Source organism: Lithobates pipiens, unplaced genomic scaffold (assembly GCF_037356315.1).
Source record: "Lithobates pipiens isolate NorthernLeopardFrog02 unplaced genomic scaffold, aLitPip1_a1.2 Scaffold_18, whole genome shotgun sequence".
Lineage (NCBI taxonomy): Eukaryota > Metazoa > Chordata > Amphibia > Anura > Ranidae > Lithobates > Lithobates pipiens.
In genome coordinates this window covers 615,540,397-615,558,649 of record NW_027507758.1, presented here as the reverse complement: position 1 = coordinate 615,558,649, position 18,253 = coordinate 615,540,397, and the positions used below count along the sequence as shown (strand labels likewise).

Genomic DNA, 18,253 nt, shown 5'->3' with positions numbered 1-18,253 from the left:
CGGAGGCTCCACCTAGATCCCCCATCATATGATAAACACACAGAAACAATGTATTCAGTCAGTGTGTGTGTTTCCTACAGATGGATCCAGTAATGGGAACCCACCAGAGAGATGTCCCCGTCCTCTGTGTTCCCAGGATTCCACACAGGAAGGTCACACCATCCCTCGCCATCATAAGGTAGGTGGAGTTGAGGGTCTGTAACATAGAGTGATTGAACACTCTGACATGTGTAGATGATGTGTGGACTCTACAAGATGATATTTCTCTTAGTTTCCTTGAGGGTGGATTTCTAGATCGTGACTGTAACAAGGGTTTAAATTCTGTGCTATATTTATTCATTTATTGACAGGTTTGTATATATTTAACCTTTGAGATATGTGGATGAAGTACAATGATTAAAACACACAAGCAATATAGTAATAAAAGAGATTTACTTTACCTTCCATTAAAGATGTGTTGCAGGGAACCCTCCTTCAACTTTTGAAGTCATCAAAGTTCTGGAAGTTGACAGTCTCTTCAATCTCCAGGCACATTCACTTTATTTCCTGGATGAGGTTCTGAGATATTCTCTATTGTCTAACCTTTTATATGTTTGAAAGAAGGCGCGAAAAAAGCTGGTTTTATCTAGTGCTAACAAAAGAATGGCCATAATGGTCCTGAGACGAGGTGACCATCTGTGAGCTCAGAAAGATCAATGTATGCAGAAATAGCATAGAGGATACATAAATAAATAAATATATATAATATGTAATCACTTAAAACTATCATAGTTAATAATCTCCTAATACCAAGTTTTTTGTAAATCAATTACGAATATAGATCCATACTACAGTGACCAATGGGTTTGTTACCCCACCTACAGAATGCTAGGATGCTAGGTACAAAAAAAAACACCATAGGGGCAGCCTTCCTCTTCAACACACAGACCAGTTTGTTTGTTTTTTGTCTGGCATTTAAAAGTTAAAGAGAGATTTTTTCTGCTTTCTCTTTTTTCATTTATTTCTTTTTGTTCCGTCAATACGTTTTTGTCTTTTTATCGGTGCTGGGAAACTGGCCGCAGAGATTGATCCTGATAACCTTTCCAGCACTGCCTGAGTCTTGCTTTGCCAGTGCCTGAGTACAGGCTGTGTCACTGTCAAAAACCATGAAATCAGACCGTGACAGAAGTACAGTTAAATCCAAGGTGTTTAATAATAAAAGTAAAAAGAACAAACGTAGTTAAAACATAGCCAAAGTTCATTAACCGGAATGGATAGTCAGCCAAGCCAGAAGTCAGGGATCAAAGTAGTGAAACAGCAAGCAGGATCTGGAGCCCAGAAGGTATGTCAGCAAAAGCTAGTCCTTAAACAGGAACGCAGGATATAGTTTCTTGTGATGTGACCAAGGCGAAGGCAGAGCTCTTCTGGACTGGATGGCTTAAGTAGGCAGGACTGACGAGCAGGATCATCAACAGCTGAGTAACTGTGAAGAGAAGATAGGAGCTGGCAATCAGCCAACAGCTGAGCGGCCAGCTCAGAGAAGGAAGGGCTGAGTCCAGCTTTGACAGGCTGCTGGAGTACTTAAGTTGGCTGACCCTACACATGGTTACCTGGAGATGAGTAAACAGTGAGCACCAACCTTCTGCATTCAAAGACTTTCATTAACTCTCATGGGAGGTCACTAGCTACCACTTTTCACATTCGGGGACTTTATCCCTGTTGAGGGAATCCTGTCTGTTACTGTTCACCATTGCACTTCAAAAGGGGTGCGTTCACCCTGAAGTTTTAGTGCAGAATTAGAGTCCTCATTGTCAAGTTCACTGTAACTGGCATATCCCTAGGCTCACCCTCACCCTATCCAAGTTCCATCCAAAATAAAAACTACAAAAAAATACACACACAGCCTGTTCTCTGACCTGAGTAAATGGGAAATGTTGTGTGCCTGGCTGCTGTGTGCCTATTGGGGAATCTAACCCGATATTAAATTCGCCAGACCAATTCAATCTGTGCGCAACATGTGGGGGCTCGTTCTTGGATTCCCGCCTGGCACAGGCAGCCATTGCTAAGGGAGATTGCCCGGAGTTGGTGTTCAGAGAATACAGTCATTGATAAATGTAACTCAGCGGATACTGCCAGTGACATGCACACTACAGCAAATGCAGCCAGCAACTTGTGCTACAGAAAACCCAGACAGTAACGTGCAGCGCAGCGGATGCAGTTATTGACATGGGCACTACAGTGAATGCATCTGGTGTTGTGTGCAACTTCAACAGGAGTGAGCCAGGAGAGGACTTTTGCCTGGATTCTGCCTTTATTCAGGAAATGTTCACAGTGGAACCTGCTGAGATTCAGGAACTGTTTGTGGTTTGGAAGAGGAAAGGTTCAGTGGTGGTGCCAGGAGGCCCCCGGAAGAGGAAAAGCACGTGGCACTCAAGTTCAGGGAAGGAACCTTGAAGGTACGATGTGTTATAACCTACCAACGCTTGTATTACTAAAGAATAATATGACTATGAGAGGGTAAAAATCAATATACAGTATCTCACAAAAGTTAGTACACCACTCACATTTTTGTAAATATTTTATTATATCTTTTCATGTGACAACACTGAAGAAATGGCACTTGTCTACAATGTAAAGTAGTGAGTGTACAGCTTGTATTACAGTATAAATTTGCCGTCCCCTAAAAATAACTCAACACACAGCCGTTAATGTCTAAACCGCTGACAACCAAATAGAGTACACCCCTAAGTGAAAATGCACAAATTGGACCCAATTAGCCATTTTCCCTCCCCGGTGTCATGTGACTCATTAGTGTTACAAGGTCTCAGGTGTGAACGGGGAGCAGGTGTGTTAAATTTGGTGTTATTGCTCTCACTCTCTCATACTGGTCACTGGAAGTTCAACATGGCACCTCATAACAAAGAACTCTCTGAGGATATGAAAAAAAAAAGAATTGTTGCTCTACATGAAGATGGTCTAGGCTATAAGAAGATTGCCAAGACCTTGAAACTGAGCTGCAGCACGGTGGCAAAGACCATACAGTGGTTAACAGTAGAGGTCGACCGATATGGGTTTTTCTCTGGCCGATGCCGATGCCGATATTTAGAAATCATGGCGGCCGATAGCCGATATATGATGCCGATTTTTTTTGGGCCGATATGTTAGGCCGATTTAATTTTATTTATTTATTTTTTTCCTTTTTTATTTTTTATTTTATTTTTTAATCCCCCTTGATCTAACACACCTTTCCCACTGGGGTGTTTTTCAGGCGCTTTTGGGCTAAAAATAGCGCTTGTAAAATGGCTCCCCTGCAGTCTGTGTGAAAGACAGAGTGCTTTCACACTGAGGCGATGTGCTGGCAGGATCTTAAAAAAAAAGTCCTGCAAGCAGCACGTTTGGAGTGGTGTACACCGCTCCTCCACCACTCCTGCCCATTGATATGAATGGGCACCACTGCCGAAGCGCATGCAATGCGATTTGGCAGCAGTGCTTCATGGGCGCATTTAACCTCTTCCTTGGCCGCTAGCTGGGTTATATGTGCCCCACTAGCCAAATAGCACCGCTAAAATGATGGTAAAGAGCCGCTAAAACTTGCGTTTTACCATCAACGTCTGCCCGCTCCAGTGTGAAAGCAACTTTATAAGTGATACAGAAAATTTCTTACATTTAAACATTTATTAAACAAAACAAAACCCCCAATCAGTTTACTTGTATGTATGATTTAGATTAAAAAAAAACCAAAAAAAAAACCTATATATTAAATAAAAACAGGTAGTCAGAACTTTTGGACGAAAAAAAAAAATGGGCTAACTTTACTGTTTTTATTTTATTTTTATTTTTTAAATAGTGTATTTTTTTCCTAAAAAAATGCATTTGAAAGACCTCTGTGCAAATGCCGTGTGACAAAATATTGCAACAACCGCTATTTTATTCCCTAGGATCTCTGCTAAAAAAATATATATAATTTTTGGGGGTCTAAGTGATTTTCTGGCAGAAAATACAAGATTTTTACTTGTAAGCAACAAGTGTCAGAAAAGATTTAGTCTTTAAATGGTTAAACTGAGAACTTCTACACACGGAGATGATTTCATTCATTCAAGTGTAAACATTGTATCATTTAGTTCTTTTCTTGGCAGCCTGCCCAGAGTGGAGGAAAGGGTTGCTATGACGACTCAGGCAACTCACACTGACTGAAATGACTTCTGTAATAGAAAAGTCCCGCTGTAGTTCTAAATCGGCTTTTTATCAGCTCAAATCGGCCGATGCCGATTATTTAAAAAACGGCAAATATCGGCCGATATATCGGTCGACCTCTAGTTAACAGGACAGGTTCCACTCAGAACAGGTCACTCCATGGTCGACCAAGGAAGTTGAGTGCACGTGCTCAGCGTCATATCCAGAGGTTGTCTTTGAGAAATAGACGTATGAGTGCTGCCAGCATTTCTGCAGAAGTTGAAGGGGTGGGTGGGGGGGTCAGCCTGTCAGTGCTCAGACCATATGCCGAACGCTACATCAAATTGGTCTGCATGGCTGTTGTCCCAGAAGGAGGCCTCTTCTAAAGATGATGAACAAGAAAGCCCACAAACAGTTTGCTGAAGACAAGCAGACTAAGGACATTGATTACAGGAACCATGTCCTGTGGTCTGATGAGACCAAGATAAACTTATTTGGTTCAGATGGTGTCAAGCATGTGTAGCGGCAACCAGGTGAGGAGTACAAAGACAAGAGTGTCTTGCCTACAGTCAAGCATGGTGGTGGGATTGTCATGGTCTGGAGCTGCATGAGTGCTGCTGGCACTGGGGGGCTACAGTTCATTGAGGGAACCATGAATGCAAACATGTACTGTGATATACTGAAGCAGAGCATGATCCCCTCCCCTCAGAGACTGGGCCGCAGGGCAGTATTCCAACATAACAACCCCAAACACACCTCCAAGATGACCACTGCCTTGCTAAAGAAGCTGAGGGTAAAGGTGATGGACTGGCCAAGCATGTCTCCAGACTTAACCCCTATTGAGCATCTGTGGGATGTCGTCATGGAGGAGTGGAAGAGGACTCCAGCGGCAACCTGTGAAGCTTTGGTGAACTCCATGCCCAAGAGGGTTAAGGCAGTGCTGGAAAATAATGGTGGCCACACAAAATATTTACACTTTGGGCCCAGTTCGGACATTTTCACTTAGGGGTGTACTCACTTTTGTTGCCAGCGGTTTAGACATTAATGGCTGTGTGTTGAGTTATTTTGAGGGGACATCAAATGTACACTGTTATACAAGCTGTACACTCACTACTTTACATTGTAGACAAGTGTCACATGAAAAGATATAAAAAAATGTATTTACAAAAATGTGAGGGGTGTACTCACTTTTGTGAGATACTGTAAATTAACTAAATATAAAATAATATAAAAACATATAAATATAAGAAGGGGCTATAATATCATCATAGAGTCTCTCATTAAAGGAGAACAATGTCCATAAATATGTATAGTCCTTGGGTGAAAATGATTGAGGTATGAGTAAGGTCGTAAGCCAGCACTGTAGGCAGCCAGTGTAGGAGAGCTAGAAGAAGACTCTAGCAGACAAGAGAAGGAAAGCGCAGCACCTCTAAGTGTAGCATTTTGGAAACATTTTATTAATAAGGTGCAAATGGGCTATTTACAAGAAGATATGGTTATCCCACTTCATGTATGCGGGGGAGGTCACCCTACGTCCATGTCCCTGGGGTCCAGCTAGCGGCTCACACAGCTGTGTCAGATACACCCTGCATGTGGCAGAGAGTAGCAAGATGGCGGGGCTTGTACTGTTCTGCAAGTCTTGTGGAGAGGAGACTGAGCTGAGAGTAGGAGCACTTGCCAGACACAGGTGTGAGGCTGGTGCCGAGGGGCAAGCTAGTTTGCAGTACTGTCCAAGGGGGCTGAACACCCATGTGTGGTCTGCGCTGTATTTGAGCATCCGACAGCAGGGATCCACTTTTGGAGCCGGTGTGGGCACTGCGAGGAGCCGTTTTTCAGTTGATGCCAGAGAATCAGCTGCCACCAGCAGCTCATCCCCTTTTAGGCAGACATTGGGAATCGGAAAACACATTAGGGGGTATGTGTATGCTTACCGTCGGGGACCCATCCCAGGACTAGCAAGGGGAGATTCTTTGCCTGACAAACAAGTTGTTCTTAGCAATGAGACAGGATGGAAGCCTGCAGCAGCGGAGGCACCTGTGCCTGTTTACACAGAAGAGAAAAGTGTGGAGTCTGACCCTGGCTCCCCAAAGTTTTATTGGGTGCAAGTGAAGGGGAATTTGAGCGAGTGGGAAATGCCCAGAGAGACTTATGCCCCGTACACATGATCAGAAATTCCGTCAGAAAAAACTTGGATGGTTTTTCCGACAGAATTCCGCTCAAGCTTGCCTTGCATACACACAATCACAAAAGTTCTCTGAACTTTCGACTGCCGAGAACGCGGTGACGTACAACACTATGATGAGCCGAGAAAATGACATTCAATGCTTCCGAGCATGCGTCGAATTGTTTCCGAACATGCGCGATTTTTCGCGCATCTGAATTGCATACAAACGAATGCATTTTCAGATAGGAATTTTTTCCGACCGAAAAATAGAGAACCTGCTCTCAATCTTTTGCTGGCTGGAATTCTGCCAGCAATGTCCGATGGAGCATGCACACGGTCGGAAATTTCAGACCAAAAGATCACATCCGACTTTCGCTGGTAGAATTTCTGATCGTGTGTATGGGGCATCAGCGTGGTATTGGGGAGATCAGGACGTGCAAGTGAGAAGAAACTGTTTATTCAGCGACGGACACGTTTTTTCTGCCAACCTGCAGTTCAGCAAGGGATACCAACAGCAGTGTTTTAATTTGTCGCCTCCACATACCTGAGCTAGGGCTCGAGCTCCGAACGAGGCCCATCATCAGCTCATCAAACAGGCTACCAACCATTTCACCCTACTGGGCAGAGGAGTGAGGTACCTGCTGCCACGGCTCTCTAGAATGCAGCACATTGTGCAGAAGAAAGAGGCATTGGGCTACAGATTTGAATTTTCATATGTGCCTCCAGAAGTGGAGACCCTCAGAGAGGGCTGTAGTGAGACAGAGATATGGGAGTACGTACATGTACCCAAGCTTCATCGTCACAGAGGAACCAAGGGGTTTTGGGAAGAATTTTGCAGCATTGAGCATGGCTGGCGCTAAGGCAGGTTCATATTTAAGGATAATGTCATGATCAAGAAGCATGATAGGCTGGACCAAGTAAAATCTGTAAGCATTTGGGGCCCAGATAAGTTGCTCCATGTCCTTATTCCACAATTCTATTTGTGTTGTTCCGTTTATGACTGTTACCATCCAGTTGGATTGCAAGTCTCAAACATGGTCTACTACTGTGTGTCTAGTGTTGCCCTTAAGATTCAGAGGACCCTACAAGATTTGGGACCCTGCTGTGTCCCGTTTTGAAAGGACATACCTGATCAAGACCCTTGTCTGTCTGCCTTGCTAGTCCTGGTTTTCGCTGTGTTTAACCTTGGATTGGATAACGACTATTCTCTGAACTCTGCCTGCCTTTTACCTGGACTGTCATTGAACCACCTGTCTGCCAACTGCAAGTACCTGTTTGCTCAGTTCAGCGTGGTAGCCAGGCACTATAGCAGTGTGTATAAGTCCTGGGGGAAACCGAGTACCGGTTGGCCTGCTTGTCTTATGCCTGCTATAGGTGAAGAACACACTAGCCAGCTATAGTGTCTGATCACCTGGGGTAAGCGTGACACCCTCATTCTTATTTCAGGGCCCTGGAATACTACGAGCCAAGAGTTTTGTGTTCCCCTAGGGGGCAGTGTTCACTCCTTTTATTCAAAGCCAGGATATTTTTATGCTCACATGATATTTTTCTTGTTTTGCTGGAAGGTTGCCTCTTTGGAGGGGATGCTCCTATTGATGTACCTATGTTTAGGTTGCCCAACCTTTCCTTTTACTGCATGAGTGCAGATTTATCAGCATTTTCGGTGGAAGTATTTTCTGGTTAATGTGTTTAAAATTGCTTGGAATTGTACAAATAGTCAGTATAGGGATTTAGTTAAGTAGTAGGATTTTATATATCTTTACATGGGCCAGGCACGAGGCTCCCAATTTGTAAATAGAGTATATTTTCTTATTTATTTATGTTGAATGCCACACATCTTGTACGTTTTTTTTTTTTTTTTTTTAAACCCTATTCCCCTCCCTTACTTTAATTGCCTTGGGATACTCTGCTCTTGGGCTCAAGAGCTGTTTTTGTTAGTGGCCCATGAGGACAAGGCCTATTATTTATTTTTATTTTTTTGAGGTTTAGAGGGGGGTGTATGTAACACCCCATAGAGATGCTGTTCTATTAAGTCTAGTTTTCGGCCTCCCTGTAACTAGGTAGAGAACTATTTGATTGGTTAAGTCTGCTCTGGGCTCTATAGGTATGGGCTCAATTACTTCCCCCTGTCTTCCAGGGGACCCTGGGACATAGTGGGTGGGAGAATGATGACCCCAGCCTACATGTTAATATCTCCCAAGCCAATACCTGGTCAATATGGCAGGTGACCAGCAGGGGACTGAGGGAGCTATAAATAGGCTAGAGTCCAAAGCAGAAGTCGCTCGTTCCTGAGGGAGCAAGACCCAGCTTGAGGGCTGTAGCATTCCTGGGAAATTTGCCTGGAACTGCAAGCATCTTTATGGGGTCCCAGCTATGATTTGGCTGGGGGACCTCTATTCTATCAAGGAGAATTCTCAGAAAGCCTCTTAAAGATCCAGGACACAAGGTACAGAAGTACTGAAACCGACTGACCCTGCATATGGCTGCCTGGAGATCAGGAAGCAATGAGTACCAGCCTTCTGGATTCATTAGCTCTCCTGGGAGGCCACTAGCTACTACTTTCCACATTCAGGACTTTATCCCTCAAGGGATTCCTGTCTGTTACTGTTCACCATTACACAAAGGGGGTGCTTTCACCCTGCAGTTTTAGCGCAGAATTAGAGGCCTCATTGTCAAGTTCATGGTTACTAGAGTATCCCTAAGCTCACCCTCAACCTATCCAAAATAAAAAACCCCCAAAAAGATATGGACAGACAAGGTTTTTTTATTTTGGATAGGTTGAGGGTGAGCTGGGGGACCTCTATGTATTATCAGTTACTTCATTACTTTGTCTAGTCCCTATAGTTTAGTTAGTCTATCTATACTCCAAGCACATGCTATCGTTAATATCACAATACTATAACAATTCGCTATGAAACCAAGGAAATAAGAAAGCTTGCATAAGGTATCAATAGAATTTACAAGGGTACATAGCATACAATTAGAATACAATACAAGCAATACTTATCCGACCACTCGTGACTGGACCTCCTGATGGAATGAGAGCCAGAACTCATTGATTCAACCCTTTTTGATAAACACACCTCAGCCATACCACACCCCATTGCCCACCCTTCTTTGCCTGTGGACCAATCAGCGTCTCTGGGGCGTCTCCTCCCCCAGGCTAACCACCTCGGACAGTCCTGCCATAATTGGCCTCTGGGGGGCAGTGTCTGCCCATGAATTGCAACTGCTCCGACTGGGTTTCCATCTTGTGGTTCGATCTCGGACGCCCCTCCCGCTCATTATATTCCTATTGTCCTTACAGACAGACCGGTGCCGTCATTGTCCTAAATGTCTTTGAAGCTTCATGCACACCAGGTGGGCTGAAGATAACTCCTTTGATTCTGTTTGGTGTCACATTCCTCTATACATTTTAAACCTGTGGCACTGCAAGTATCAATATGACTGAGTTCGGTTGCACAAACAGATGTGTAGAACTTTATATATATATATATATATATATATACAGTGGTGTGAAAAAGTGTTTGCCCCCTTCCTCATTTCCTGTTCCTTTGCATGTTTGTCACACTTAAGTGTTTCGGAACATCAAACCAATTTAAACAATAGTCAAGGACAACACAAGTAAACACAAAATGCAATTTGTAAATGAAGGTGTTTATTATTAAAGGTGAAAAAAAATCCAAACCATCATGGCCCTGTGTGAAAAAGTGATTGCCCCCCTAAACCTAATAACTGGTTGGGCCACCCTTAGCAGCAACAACTGCAACCAAGCGTTTGCGATAACGTGCAATGAGGCTTTTACAGCGTCCTGGAGGAATTTTGGCTCACTCATCTTTGCAGAATTGTCCTAATTCAGTTACATTAGAGGGTTTTCGAGCATGAACGGCCTTTTTAAGGTCATACCACAACATCTCAATAGGATTCAGGTCAGGACTTTGGCTAGGCCACTCCAAAGTCTTCATTTTGTTTTTCTTCAGCCATTCGGTGGTGGACTTGCTGGTGTGTTTAGGATCATTGTCCTGCTGCAGAACCCAAGTTCGTTTCAGCTTGAGTACACGAACAGATGGTCGGACATTCTCCTTCAGGATCTCTTGGTAGACAGCAGAATTCATAGTTCCTTTTATCACGGCAAGTCTTCCAGGTCCTGAAGCAGCAAAACAGCACCAGACCATCACACTAGCACCACCATATTTTACTGTTGGTATAATGTTCTTTTTATGAAATGCAGTGTTCCTTCTACGCCAGATATACTTGGACACACACCTTCCAAAGAGTTCCACTTTTGTCTCATCGGTCCACAGAATGTTGTCCCAAAAGTCTTGGGGATCATCAAGATGTGTTGTGGAGAAATTGAGACGAGCTTTGATGTTCTTTTTGCTCAGCAGTGGTTTTCTCCTTGGAACTCTGCCATGCAGGCCATTTTTGCCCAGTCTTTTCCTGATGGTGGAGGCATGAACGCTGACCTTAACTGAGGCAAGTGAGGCCTGCAGTTCCTTGGACGTTGTTGTGGGGTCTTTTGTGACCTCTTGGATGAGTGGTCGCTGCGCTCTTGGGGTAATTTTGGGCGACCGGCCACTCCTGGGAAGGTTCACCACTGTTCCATGTCTTCGCCATTTGTGGATAATGGCTCTCACTGTGGTTCGCTGGATTCCCAAAGCTTTGGAAATGGCTTTATAACCCTTTCCAGACTGATAGATCTCAATTACTTTCTTTCTCAATTGTTCCTGAATTTCTTTGGGTCTCGGCATGATGTGTAGCTTTTAAGGATCTTCTGGTGGACCTTACTGTGTCAAGCAGCTCCTATTTAAGTGATGCCTTGATTGTGAACAGGTGTGGCAATAATCAGGCCTGGGTGTGGCTAGAGAAATTGAACTCAGGTGTGGACAACCACAGTTATAGTATGTTTTAACAAGGGGGGGCAATCACTTTTTCACACAGGGCCATGATGGTTTGGATTTTTTTTCACCTTTAATAATAAACACCTTCATTTACAAATTGCATTTTGTGTTTACTTGTGTTGTCCTTGACTATTGTTTAAATTGGTTTGATGTTCCGAAACACTTAAGTGTGACAAACATGCAAAGGAACAGGAAATGAGGAAGGGGGCAAACACTTTTTCACACCACTGTATATATATATATATATATATAATCATTAGTTATGTTCGATTCCAACAAATGGTGTCTTCCACTGTGCCTTGGCCTTCTCTTCCAATGTCCGATCTTCTACCCTGCTTTACAGTTGCAAGCTTTAACTGCATGGCTGTTGAAAGCCAGGTGCTAAGGGGCTTTCTGCTGTCATCTCCATGATGCCTAGGTCTTGAAAGTCCACCTACAGTTTCATTTATTATTGTAACTAGAAGGCTTATTTTGCCTATTGCGAATCGTTGAGTTTTCACCCTTGCGGGTTTTCTCTTGCTCACATTTTGGCCTTGCTTTAATGGAATGTGGATTGACCTATGGCCCTGGGTACCATGAATGGTCAGGTATCCACTTTGGCTGTACACTTCCAATGCCCAATGGTTTCCCTTTCCCTCATTTGTACTTTATTCAGGTAACTATGCTATTTGTTCTGCCTGAAAGATCTCCGCTGATGCCGTGGGATCTGAATTTAGTTTTGTCAGTCCTGCAAAAGCCTCTCCTAAAGAAAATCCAGGTAATTCCTCTTGAAAAGGTAACCCTCCTGGTAGCTATCACTTTGGCATGCAGGGTAACCAAACGTTCTGCTCTTTCTTGTAAGCAATGGTTTTTGGTGCTCTATAGCAGTGTTTCTCAACTCCAGTCCTCAAGGCATCCCAACAGGTCATGTTTTCAGGATTTCCATCAGATGAAACAGCTGTGGTAAGAACTAAGGCAGTGAAACTGATTAAATCGCCTGTGCAAAACAATGGAAAGACAGAAAACATGACCTGTTGGGGTGCCTTGAGGACTGGAGTTGAAAAACACTGATCTATAGTGATAAGGTTGTAAGCTCTAACGAGCAGGGCCCTCTAGTCCCTCCTGTATTGATTTGTATTGTAAGTGTATTGTCTGCCCTCATATTGTATAGCGCTGCGCAAACTGTTGGCGCTATATAAATCCTGAATAATAATAATAAGGTGGTACTTTGGCTTTGGTTGTCTTTCCTGGTGAAGGTTGTGTCGACCTTTCTCTTGAATGAGGACATAGTCTTGCCCTTTTTTTGTGTCCAAATCCCTCCCATCCTAAGGAAGCGGCACTTAACTATTTGGGTGTGGTCTGGTCCTCCAGAGCTTACTTTTACATTCCACCTTCTCTTTTCAGATGCATAGTCACAGATGATCCTAGAAAGGGACAGGTAGCCTCACCATCCACCATTTCCAGATGGTTTTGACAGACCGTGGTTTAAGCCTATGCCCCATTGAGCTGAGATCCACTTGTTTCTCATTAGTGCTCATTTATCCAGGGCTCCAAGCACATCCTGTGCTTTTCATCCTTGTGCCTCTTCCTCATGTTTGCGTGGCAGCTACCCGGTCCTCTGTTCCCTGAAGTGCACCAGATTGTATGAAAGATTTTTATCTGCCCGTGTGGCCAGCCAGCTATCCAGCTAGATTAGGGCTAAACTGTTTTACCTGCTCAAAGTAAGCTATCTCCTTTATTCCTCCTCACCTCGATTAGTGAGCCTCCATGGCTGTGCGTCCTTGACAATGGTATTTTCTTCTATTATGTTGATTTAGGGTGAAGATCTGATGATCATTAAAGTTGAGGGTGAAGTAGAAGAGACGTATGTGAGGGATGATCAGCAATATACGGAGGAGGCTGGAATGACAAGGCCATTCAAAGAGGAGGACAATCCTACAGAGATTAGCACAGGTGAGCCTTAATATATTTTTCTGTTCTCTCTGCACAGTTACTGCACACTGATCCCTTTAATAAATATGTGGGCCTTCAGACTCTTCCCCCCCCCCCCCCCTCCCCAATATGGCAGAATATGGGGTACATGTTCTGTTCCAAATGCTGTTTAATTCATTGACATACCTCCTTAAGCCCAGTCTGTCCTAAAGTATGGTCAATTGTTGACTTGCTACCATCCACAGGCAGCTTAACTCTTCAGAAAGGCACAGAAGTTGATCCCAGATCTCAGCATTGTCTGACTTCAGCTAATTGCAATGCAGAGGATGCATTTACTAGTCTTTTTGAAGTATATATTAACACTATTTTTGGTTGGCTCCTCTTCTTTTAGCTGACTCATACCTAAAGGTTAACTTAAAGCGGTGTTCCAACCAAAAAAAAAAGCCAGCAGCTACACATACTGCAACTGCTGGTTTTTAATAATAGGATACTTACCTGTCCTGGAGTCCCGCAATGTTGTTTCCATCAGCTGTTGGGTGCATGCCGCCTCCATTGCGGGTAAGGGAATCCGGCAGTGTAGCCTTTACGCCTTCACGCCGGGAACCCTACTGGGCAGGCACGAGGCCGTACTCCCCGAAGTAGGAACTGTTCCCCCTATCCCCCCCCCACCCGAAAGGTGCAAATTGTGACACCGGAGGGGGAGAGGAGACAAATGAGCGGAAGTTCCACTTTTGGGTGGAACTCCACTTTAAAACGTCTTGTTGGGTGAAAAGTAAAGAGGAACATAGAAAACTGAAATACTTATATTTACAAGAGAATACATTTCTCTAAACACCCTCCAGTGCTGCCTGTTACCAGAAGCCTAGGCCTATGGCCACTTGTTCTATGCTAAAGTGTCTGCAAGTCTGAACCTTGAATCTCTTCATTATCAGAGATCACATGACCCGGTGCCTAGGCTTGTGGTTGTGTGAAGAGCGTGCACCTCCCGGTCTCCAATTGGTTCCTGCTCTTTTGACAAGGCTGTGTAAATGTAGAAGTGATCTGGGAGGAGGACCAAAGGCTCATTTGCTGAAGAGGGGAAGTCACAGCTGGTTGGGACATCCACAGAGAACAGCTGCTTACTTAAAGGGGTTGTAAAGGTAAATGTTTTTTCACCTTAATGCATTCTATGCATTAAGGTGAAAAAACATCTGACAGTCCCGGCGTCCCCAGCCCCCCCGTTTTACTTGCCTGACCCCTCGAAAGTCCCGCGCTCGTCCCCCGATGTCCTTTCCACCGTTCAGTCTGGCCGCTGATTGGCTGGAGTGGATGGATGGAAAGCAGCGCAGCCATTGGCTCGCGCTGCTGTCAATCACATCCACTGACGCGGAGCGCCAGGGGGCGGGGCCGTGTGATACAGCGAGCAGCTATAGCCGCCGGCTGTATCACGGGAGCGCGCCCGCAGATGCTTCTCACCATGCGAGGGAGCTCGCCTGAACGTGAGAAGCATCTGAGGGAGGAAGCTGAGACATCCGCCGAGGGACCCCAGAAGAACAGGTTCGGGGCCACTCTGTGCAAAACAAGCTGCACAGTGGAGGTAAGTATAACATGTTTGTTATTTAAAAAATAAAAAATAAAATTCTCTTTACAATCCCTTTAAATCTACCTGATCCAGATGGAATCATAACCATCTTTTATCTATTGATCATGTTTTTATATTTTTCCAGGACACGCCATTGAGGAACCCTCAAAGGATGGTCCCACTTTATCTTTAAGCTGTAAACTGGAAGATGAGGACATCACAAGCGACCGTGCAGGAGAAAAGACAATGAGCCCAGCTATCGATGGTGGAAGGAAGCCGTATTCCTGCTCTGAATGTGGGAAATGTTTTCCACAGAAATCAAAACTTGTCAGACATCAAACATGTCACACGGGGGAGAAGCCGTATTCCTGCGTTGCGTGCGGAAAATGTTTTCCAGAGAAGTCCAGTCTTCAAAGACATCAGAGGATTCACACAGGAGAGAAGCCGTTTTCCTGTCATGAGTGCAAGAAACGCTTTTTACAGAAATCGGACCTTGTTAAACATCAAAAGTCTCACACAGGGGAGAGGCCGTATTCCTGCCCTGACTGTGGGAAAAGTTATATACATAAATCAGTCTTTGTTAGACATCAAAGATCTCACTTGGGGTTGAAGCCGTATTCCTGTCCTGTGTGTGGGAAATGTTTTTCACAGTCATCCCATCTTCGTGTACATCAGTGGATTCACACAGATGAGAAGATAAATCAAAGATCTCACATTAAGGTGGCGTCAACCACCTACAAATCTCCACCAGAGAGATGTCCCCGTCCTCTGTATTCCCGGGATTCCACACAGGAAGGTCACACCATCCCTCACCATCATCAGGTAGATGATCAATAATTATTGGTAGTTATGATTTTACACAAGCATGCTTGTTACAATGAATGTTTATTATAAATTCAGAGTGAAAACCTCGGGGATTATAATATTGTTGTTAAAGACGAGTATACAGAAGAGGATGAGGAGTATGGAGTGATGGAGGAACTTTCAGAAAGACACAAGGATCCCTGCAAGGATGTCATGATGGACAATCAGCCGCCCCTCACATCACCGGGTAAGAGGAGACTTTATTGTAAAGGAGAGAGCAGTACGGAGGCTCCACCTAGATCCCCCATCATCTGATAAACACATAGAAACAATGTATTCAGTCAGTGTGTGTGTTTCCTACAGATGGATCGAGTAATGGGAACCCACCAGAGAGATGTCCCCATCCTCTGTATTCCCGGGATTCCACACAGGAAGATCACACCATCCCTCATCATCAGGTAGGTGGAGTTGAGGGTCAGGAACATAAAGTGATTGAACACTCTGACATGTGGAGACGATGTGTGGACTCTACAAGATGATATTTTCTATGTGATCTCACATCATAAATACTTCTATTTTACAGATGTTATTTTCTGCCATTCTGTTGGTTTAGGGGGAAGATCTGATAAACATGAAAGTTGAGGGTGAAGTAGAAGAGACGTATGTGAGGGATGATCAGCAATATACGAAGGAGGCTGGAATGACGAGGACATTCAAAGAGGAGGACACTCCTACAGAGATCAGCACAGGTGAGCCACAATATATTCTTCTGTTATTTCTGCTCTGTTACTGCACACTGATTGGTCCAGAGTAGGACAGGAGATGAGTGACATCATAGGTTGACAATAGTCACCACTTTGTACTGATACCCGTCCTGCACATTAGATCTTCTTTTCTCTCAGAAAAACCCGCTTCTCTGTGCTGTAGGCACACATTTTTTTTTAATTCAGACATGATTTATGTATAGTGATGAGCTGAACATACCCGGGTCCGGTTTGGGGTGGGTTTGGCGAACTTGTTGAATCTAAACTCCATTAGCGTTAATGGAGATTGAATCTTAGAAATCAATACTGGCCATTTTCTATGCTAATTGTCAAAAAAAAATTGGGGCTGGGGGGGACATGTACCAATTGCAAAGACATTTAATGTTAAAGGGGGTCCCATACAAAAAAATGGTTCCTCCTGAAAACACATACCAAGCCCTCATCTGAGCATGCAGCTTAACAGGAGAGGAAAAGGGGGAGAGGTGACTGTATGAACACCTTCCTCCTGAACCATACCATGCCCGATGCCCTCAACATAATTGGGTACCTTTTGCCTGGGAGACCACCCTGACAAAGAACCTTGTTCCCATGTTAATGAGAAGAAGGTCCTCTTTCCCACAAACCTGGCCCCGCTGGTTGTGCGGGTCTGTGGATTCTGGAAGCTCTATTTACAATTATGGGGTTTGGGAGGAGGACCAAAGGCCCTTTTACTGAAGAGGGGAAGTCACATCTGGATGGGACATTCCCTGGAGAACTACTGCTCACTAAAATCGACCTAATCTAGATGGAGACTTGATTTTGGGAAAATAACAGTCTTGTATCTATTGATCATATTTTTTATATTTTTCAGGACATGTCATTGAGAAACCCTCAAAAGATCATCTCACTTTATCTCTAAGCTGTGAAATGGATGATGAGGAAAGCACAAGAGATTGTGTAGGAGAAAAGACAACAAGCTCAGCTGTGGATGGAGGAATTCACAGTGTGGATGGACCATCAAATCCCTCGGACTCTGAGCAACCTCGTACTGTGAGGGAAGGTGGCGGAATTCAGGGGGAGGAGAAATTTTCCTGTAATGAATGTGGGGAAAGTTTTAGCTCATTGTCCGATCTTTGCATACATCAGAGTAGTCACAAGAGGAAAAATCTTTATTCCTGTCCCGAGTGTGGGAAATGGTTTTCAGAGATGTCCAAACTTCACAAACATCACAAGACTCACACAAAAGATAAGCCGTATTCCTGCTCTGAGTGCGGGAAATCTTTTCCACAGAAATCAAAACTTGTCAGACATCAGAGATCTCACACAGGGGAGAAGCTTTATCCCTGCCCTGAGTGCGGAAAAGGTTTTCCAGAGAAGTCCAAGCTTTACAGACATCAGAGGATTCACACGGGGGAGAGACCATATTCCTGTCCTGAGTGCGGAAAATGCTTTCAACAGAAATCTGACCTTGATAGACATCAAAGGTATCACACAGGTGAGAGGCCGTATTCCTGCACTGACTGCGGGAAATGTTATCTACATAAATCAGACTTTGTTAGACATCAAAGAACTCATACGGGGGAGAAGCCGTATAACTGCACTGAATGTGGTAAAAGTTTCTTGCAGAAGTCAAGCCTTCACATACATCAGAGGATTCACACGGGGGAAAGGCCATATTCCTGTCGCGTGTGTGGGAAAACTTTTTCACAGTCCTCCCATCTTTACGTACATCAGCGGTCTCACACAGAGGAGAAGCAGTATTCCTGTCCTAAGTGTGAGAAATGTTTTTCACAGAAATCGGCCCTTGTTATACATCAAAGATCTCGCACATGTGAGATGAGGGGAAGGTTTTTCCCAGGCATCTCATCTTCACAGAGGTCTGAGGATTCACACGGAGGAGAAGCCGTATCGCTGTCCTGAGTGTGGGAAATGTTTCTCACGGATATCAGACCTTGGTAGACAAAGATGTCACAAAGGGTAGATGCTGTATTCTTGTGCTAAGTGTAGTAAATGTTTA

General features: G+C 44.2%; 1 protein-coding gene across 1 annotated transcript in view; it reads left to right on the top strand.

The window, feature by feature from the left end:
- The window catches only part of LOC143986837 (uncharacterized), a 548,778-nt gene that overhangs the window by 345,360 nt on the left and 185,165 nt on the right, over nt 1–18,253 (top strand). The window contains 2 exon segments of the mRNA XM_077485246.1: nt 14,835–15,511; nt 15,590–15,740. Of these exon segments, the coding sequence (XP_077341372.1) occupies nt 14,835–15,511; nt 15,590–15,740 (828 nt within the window).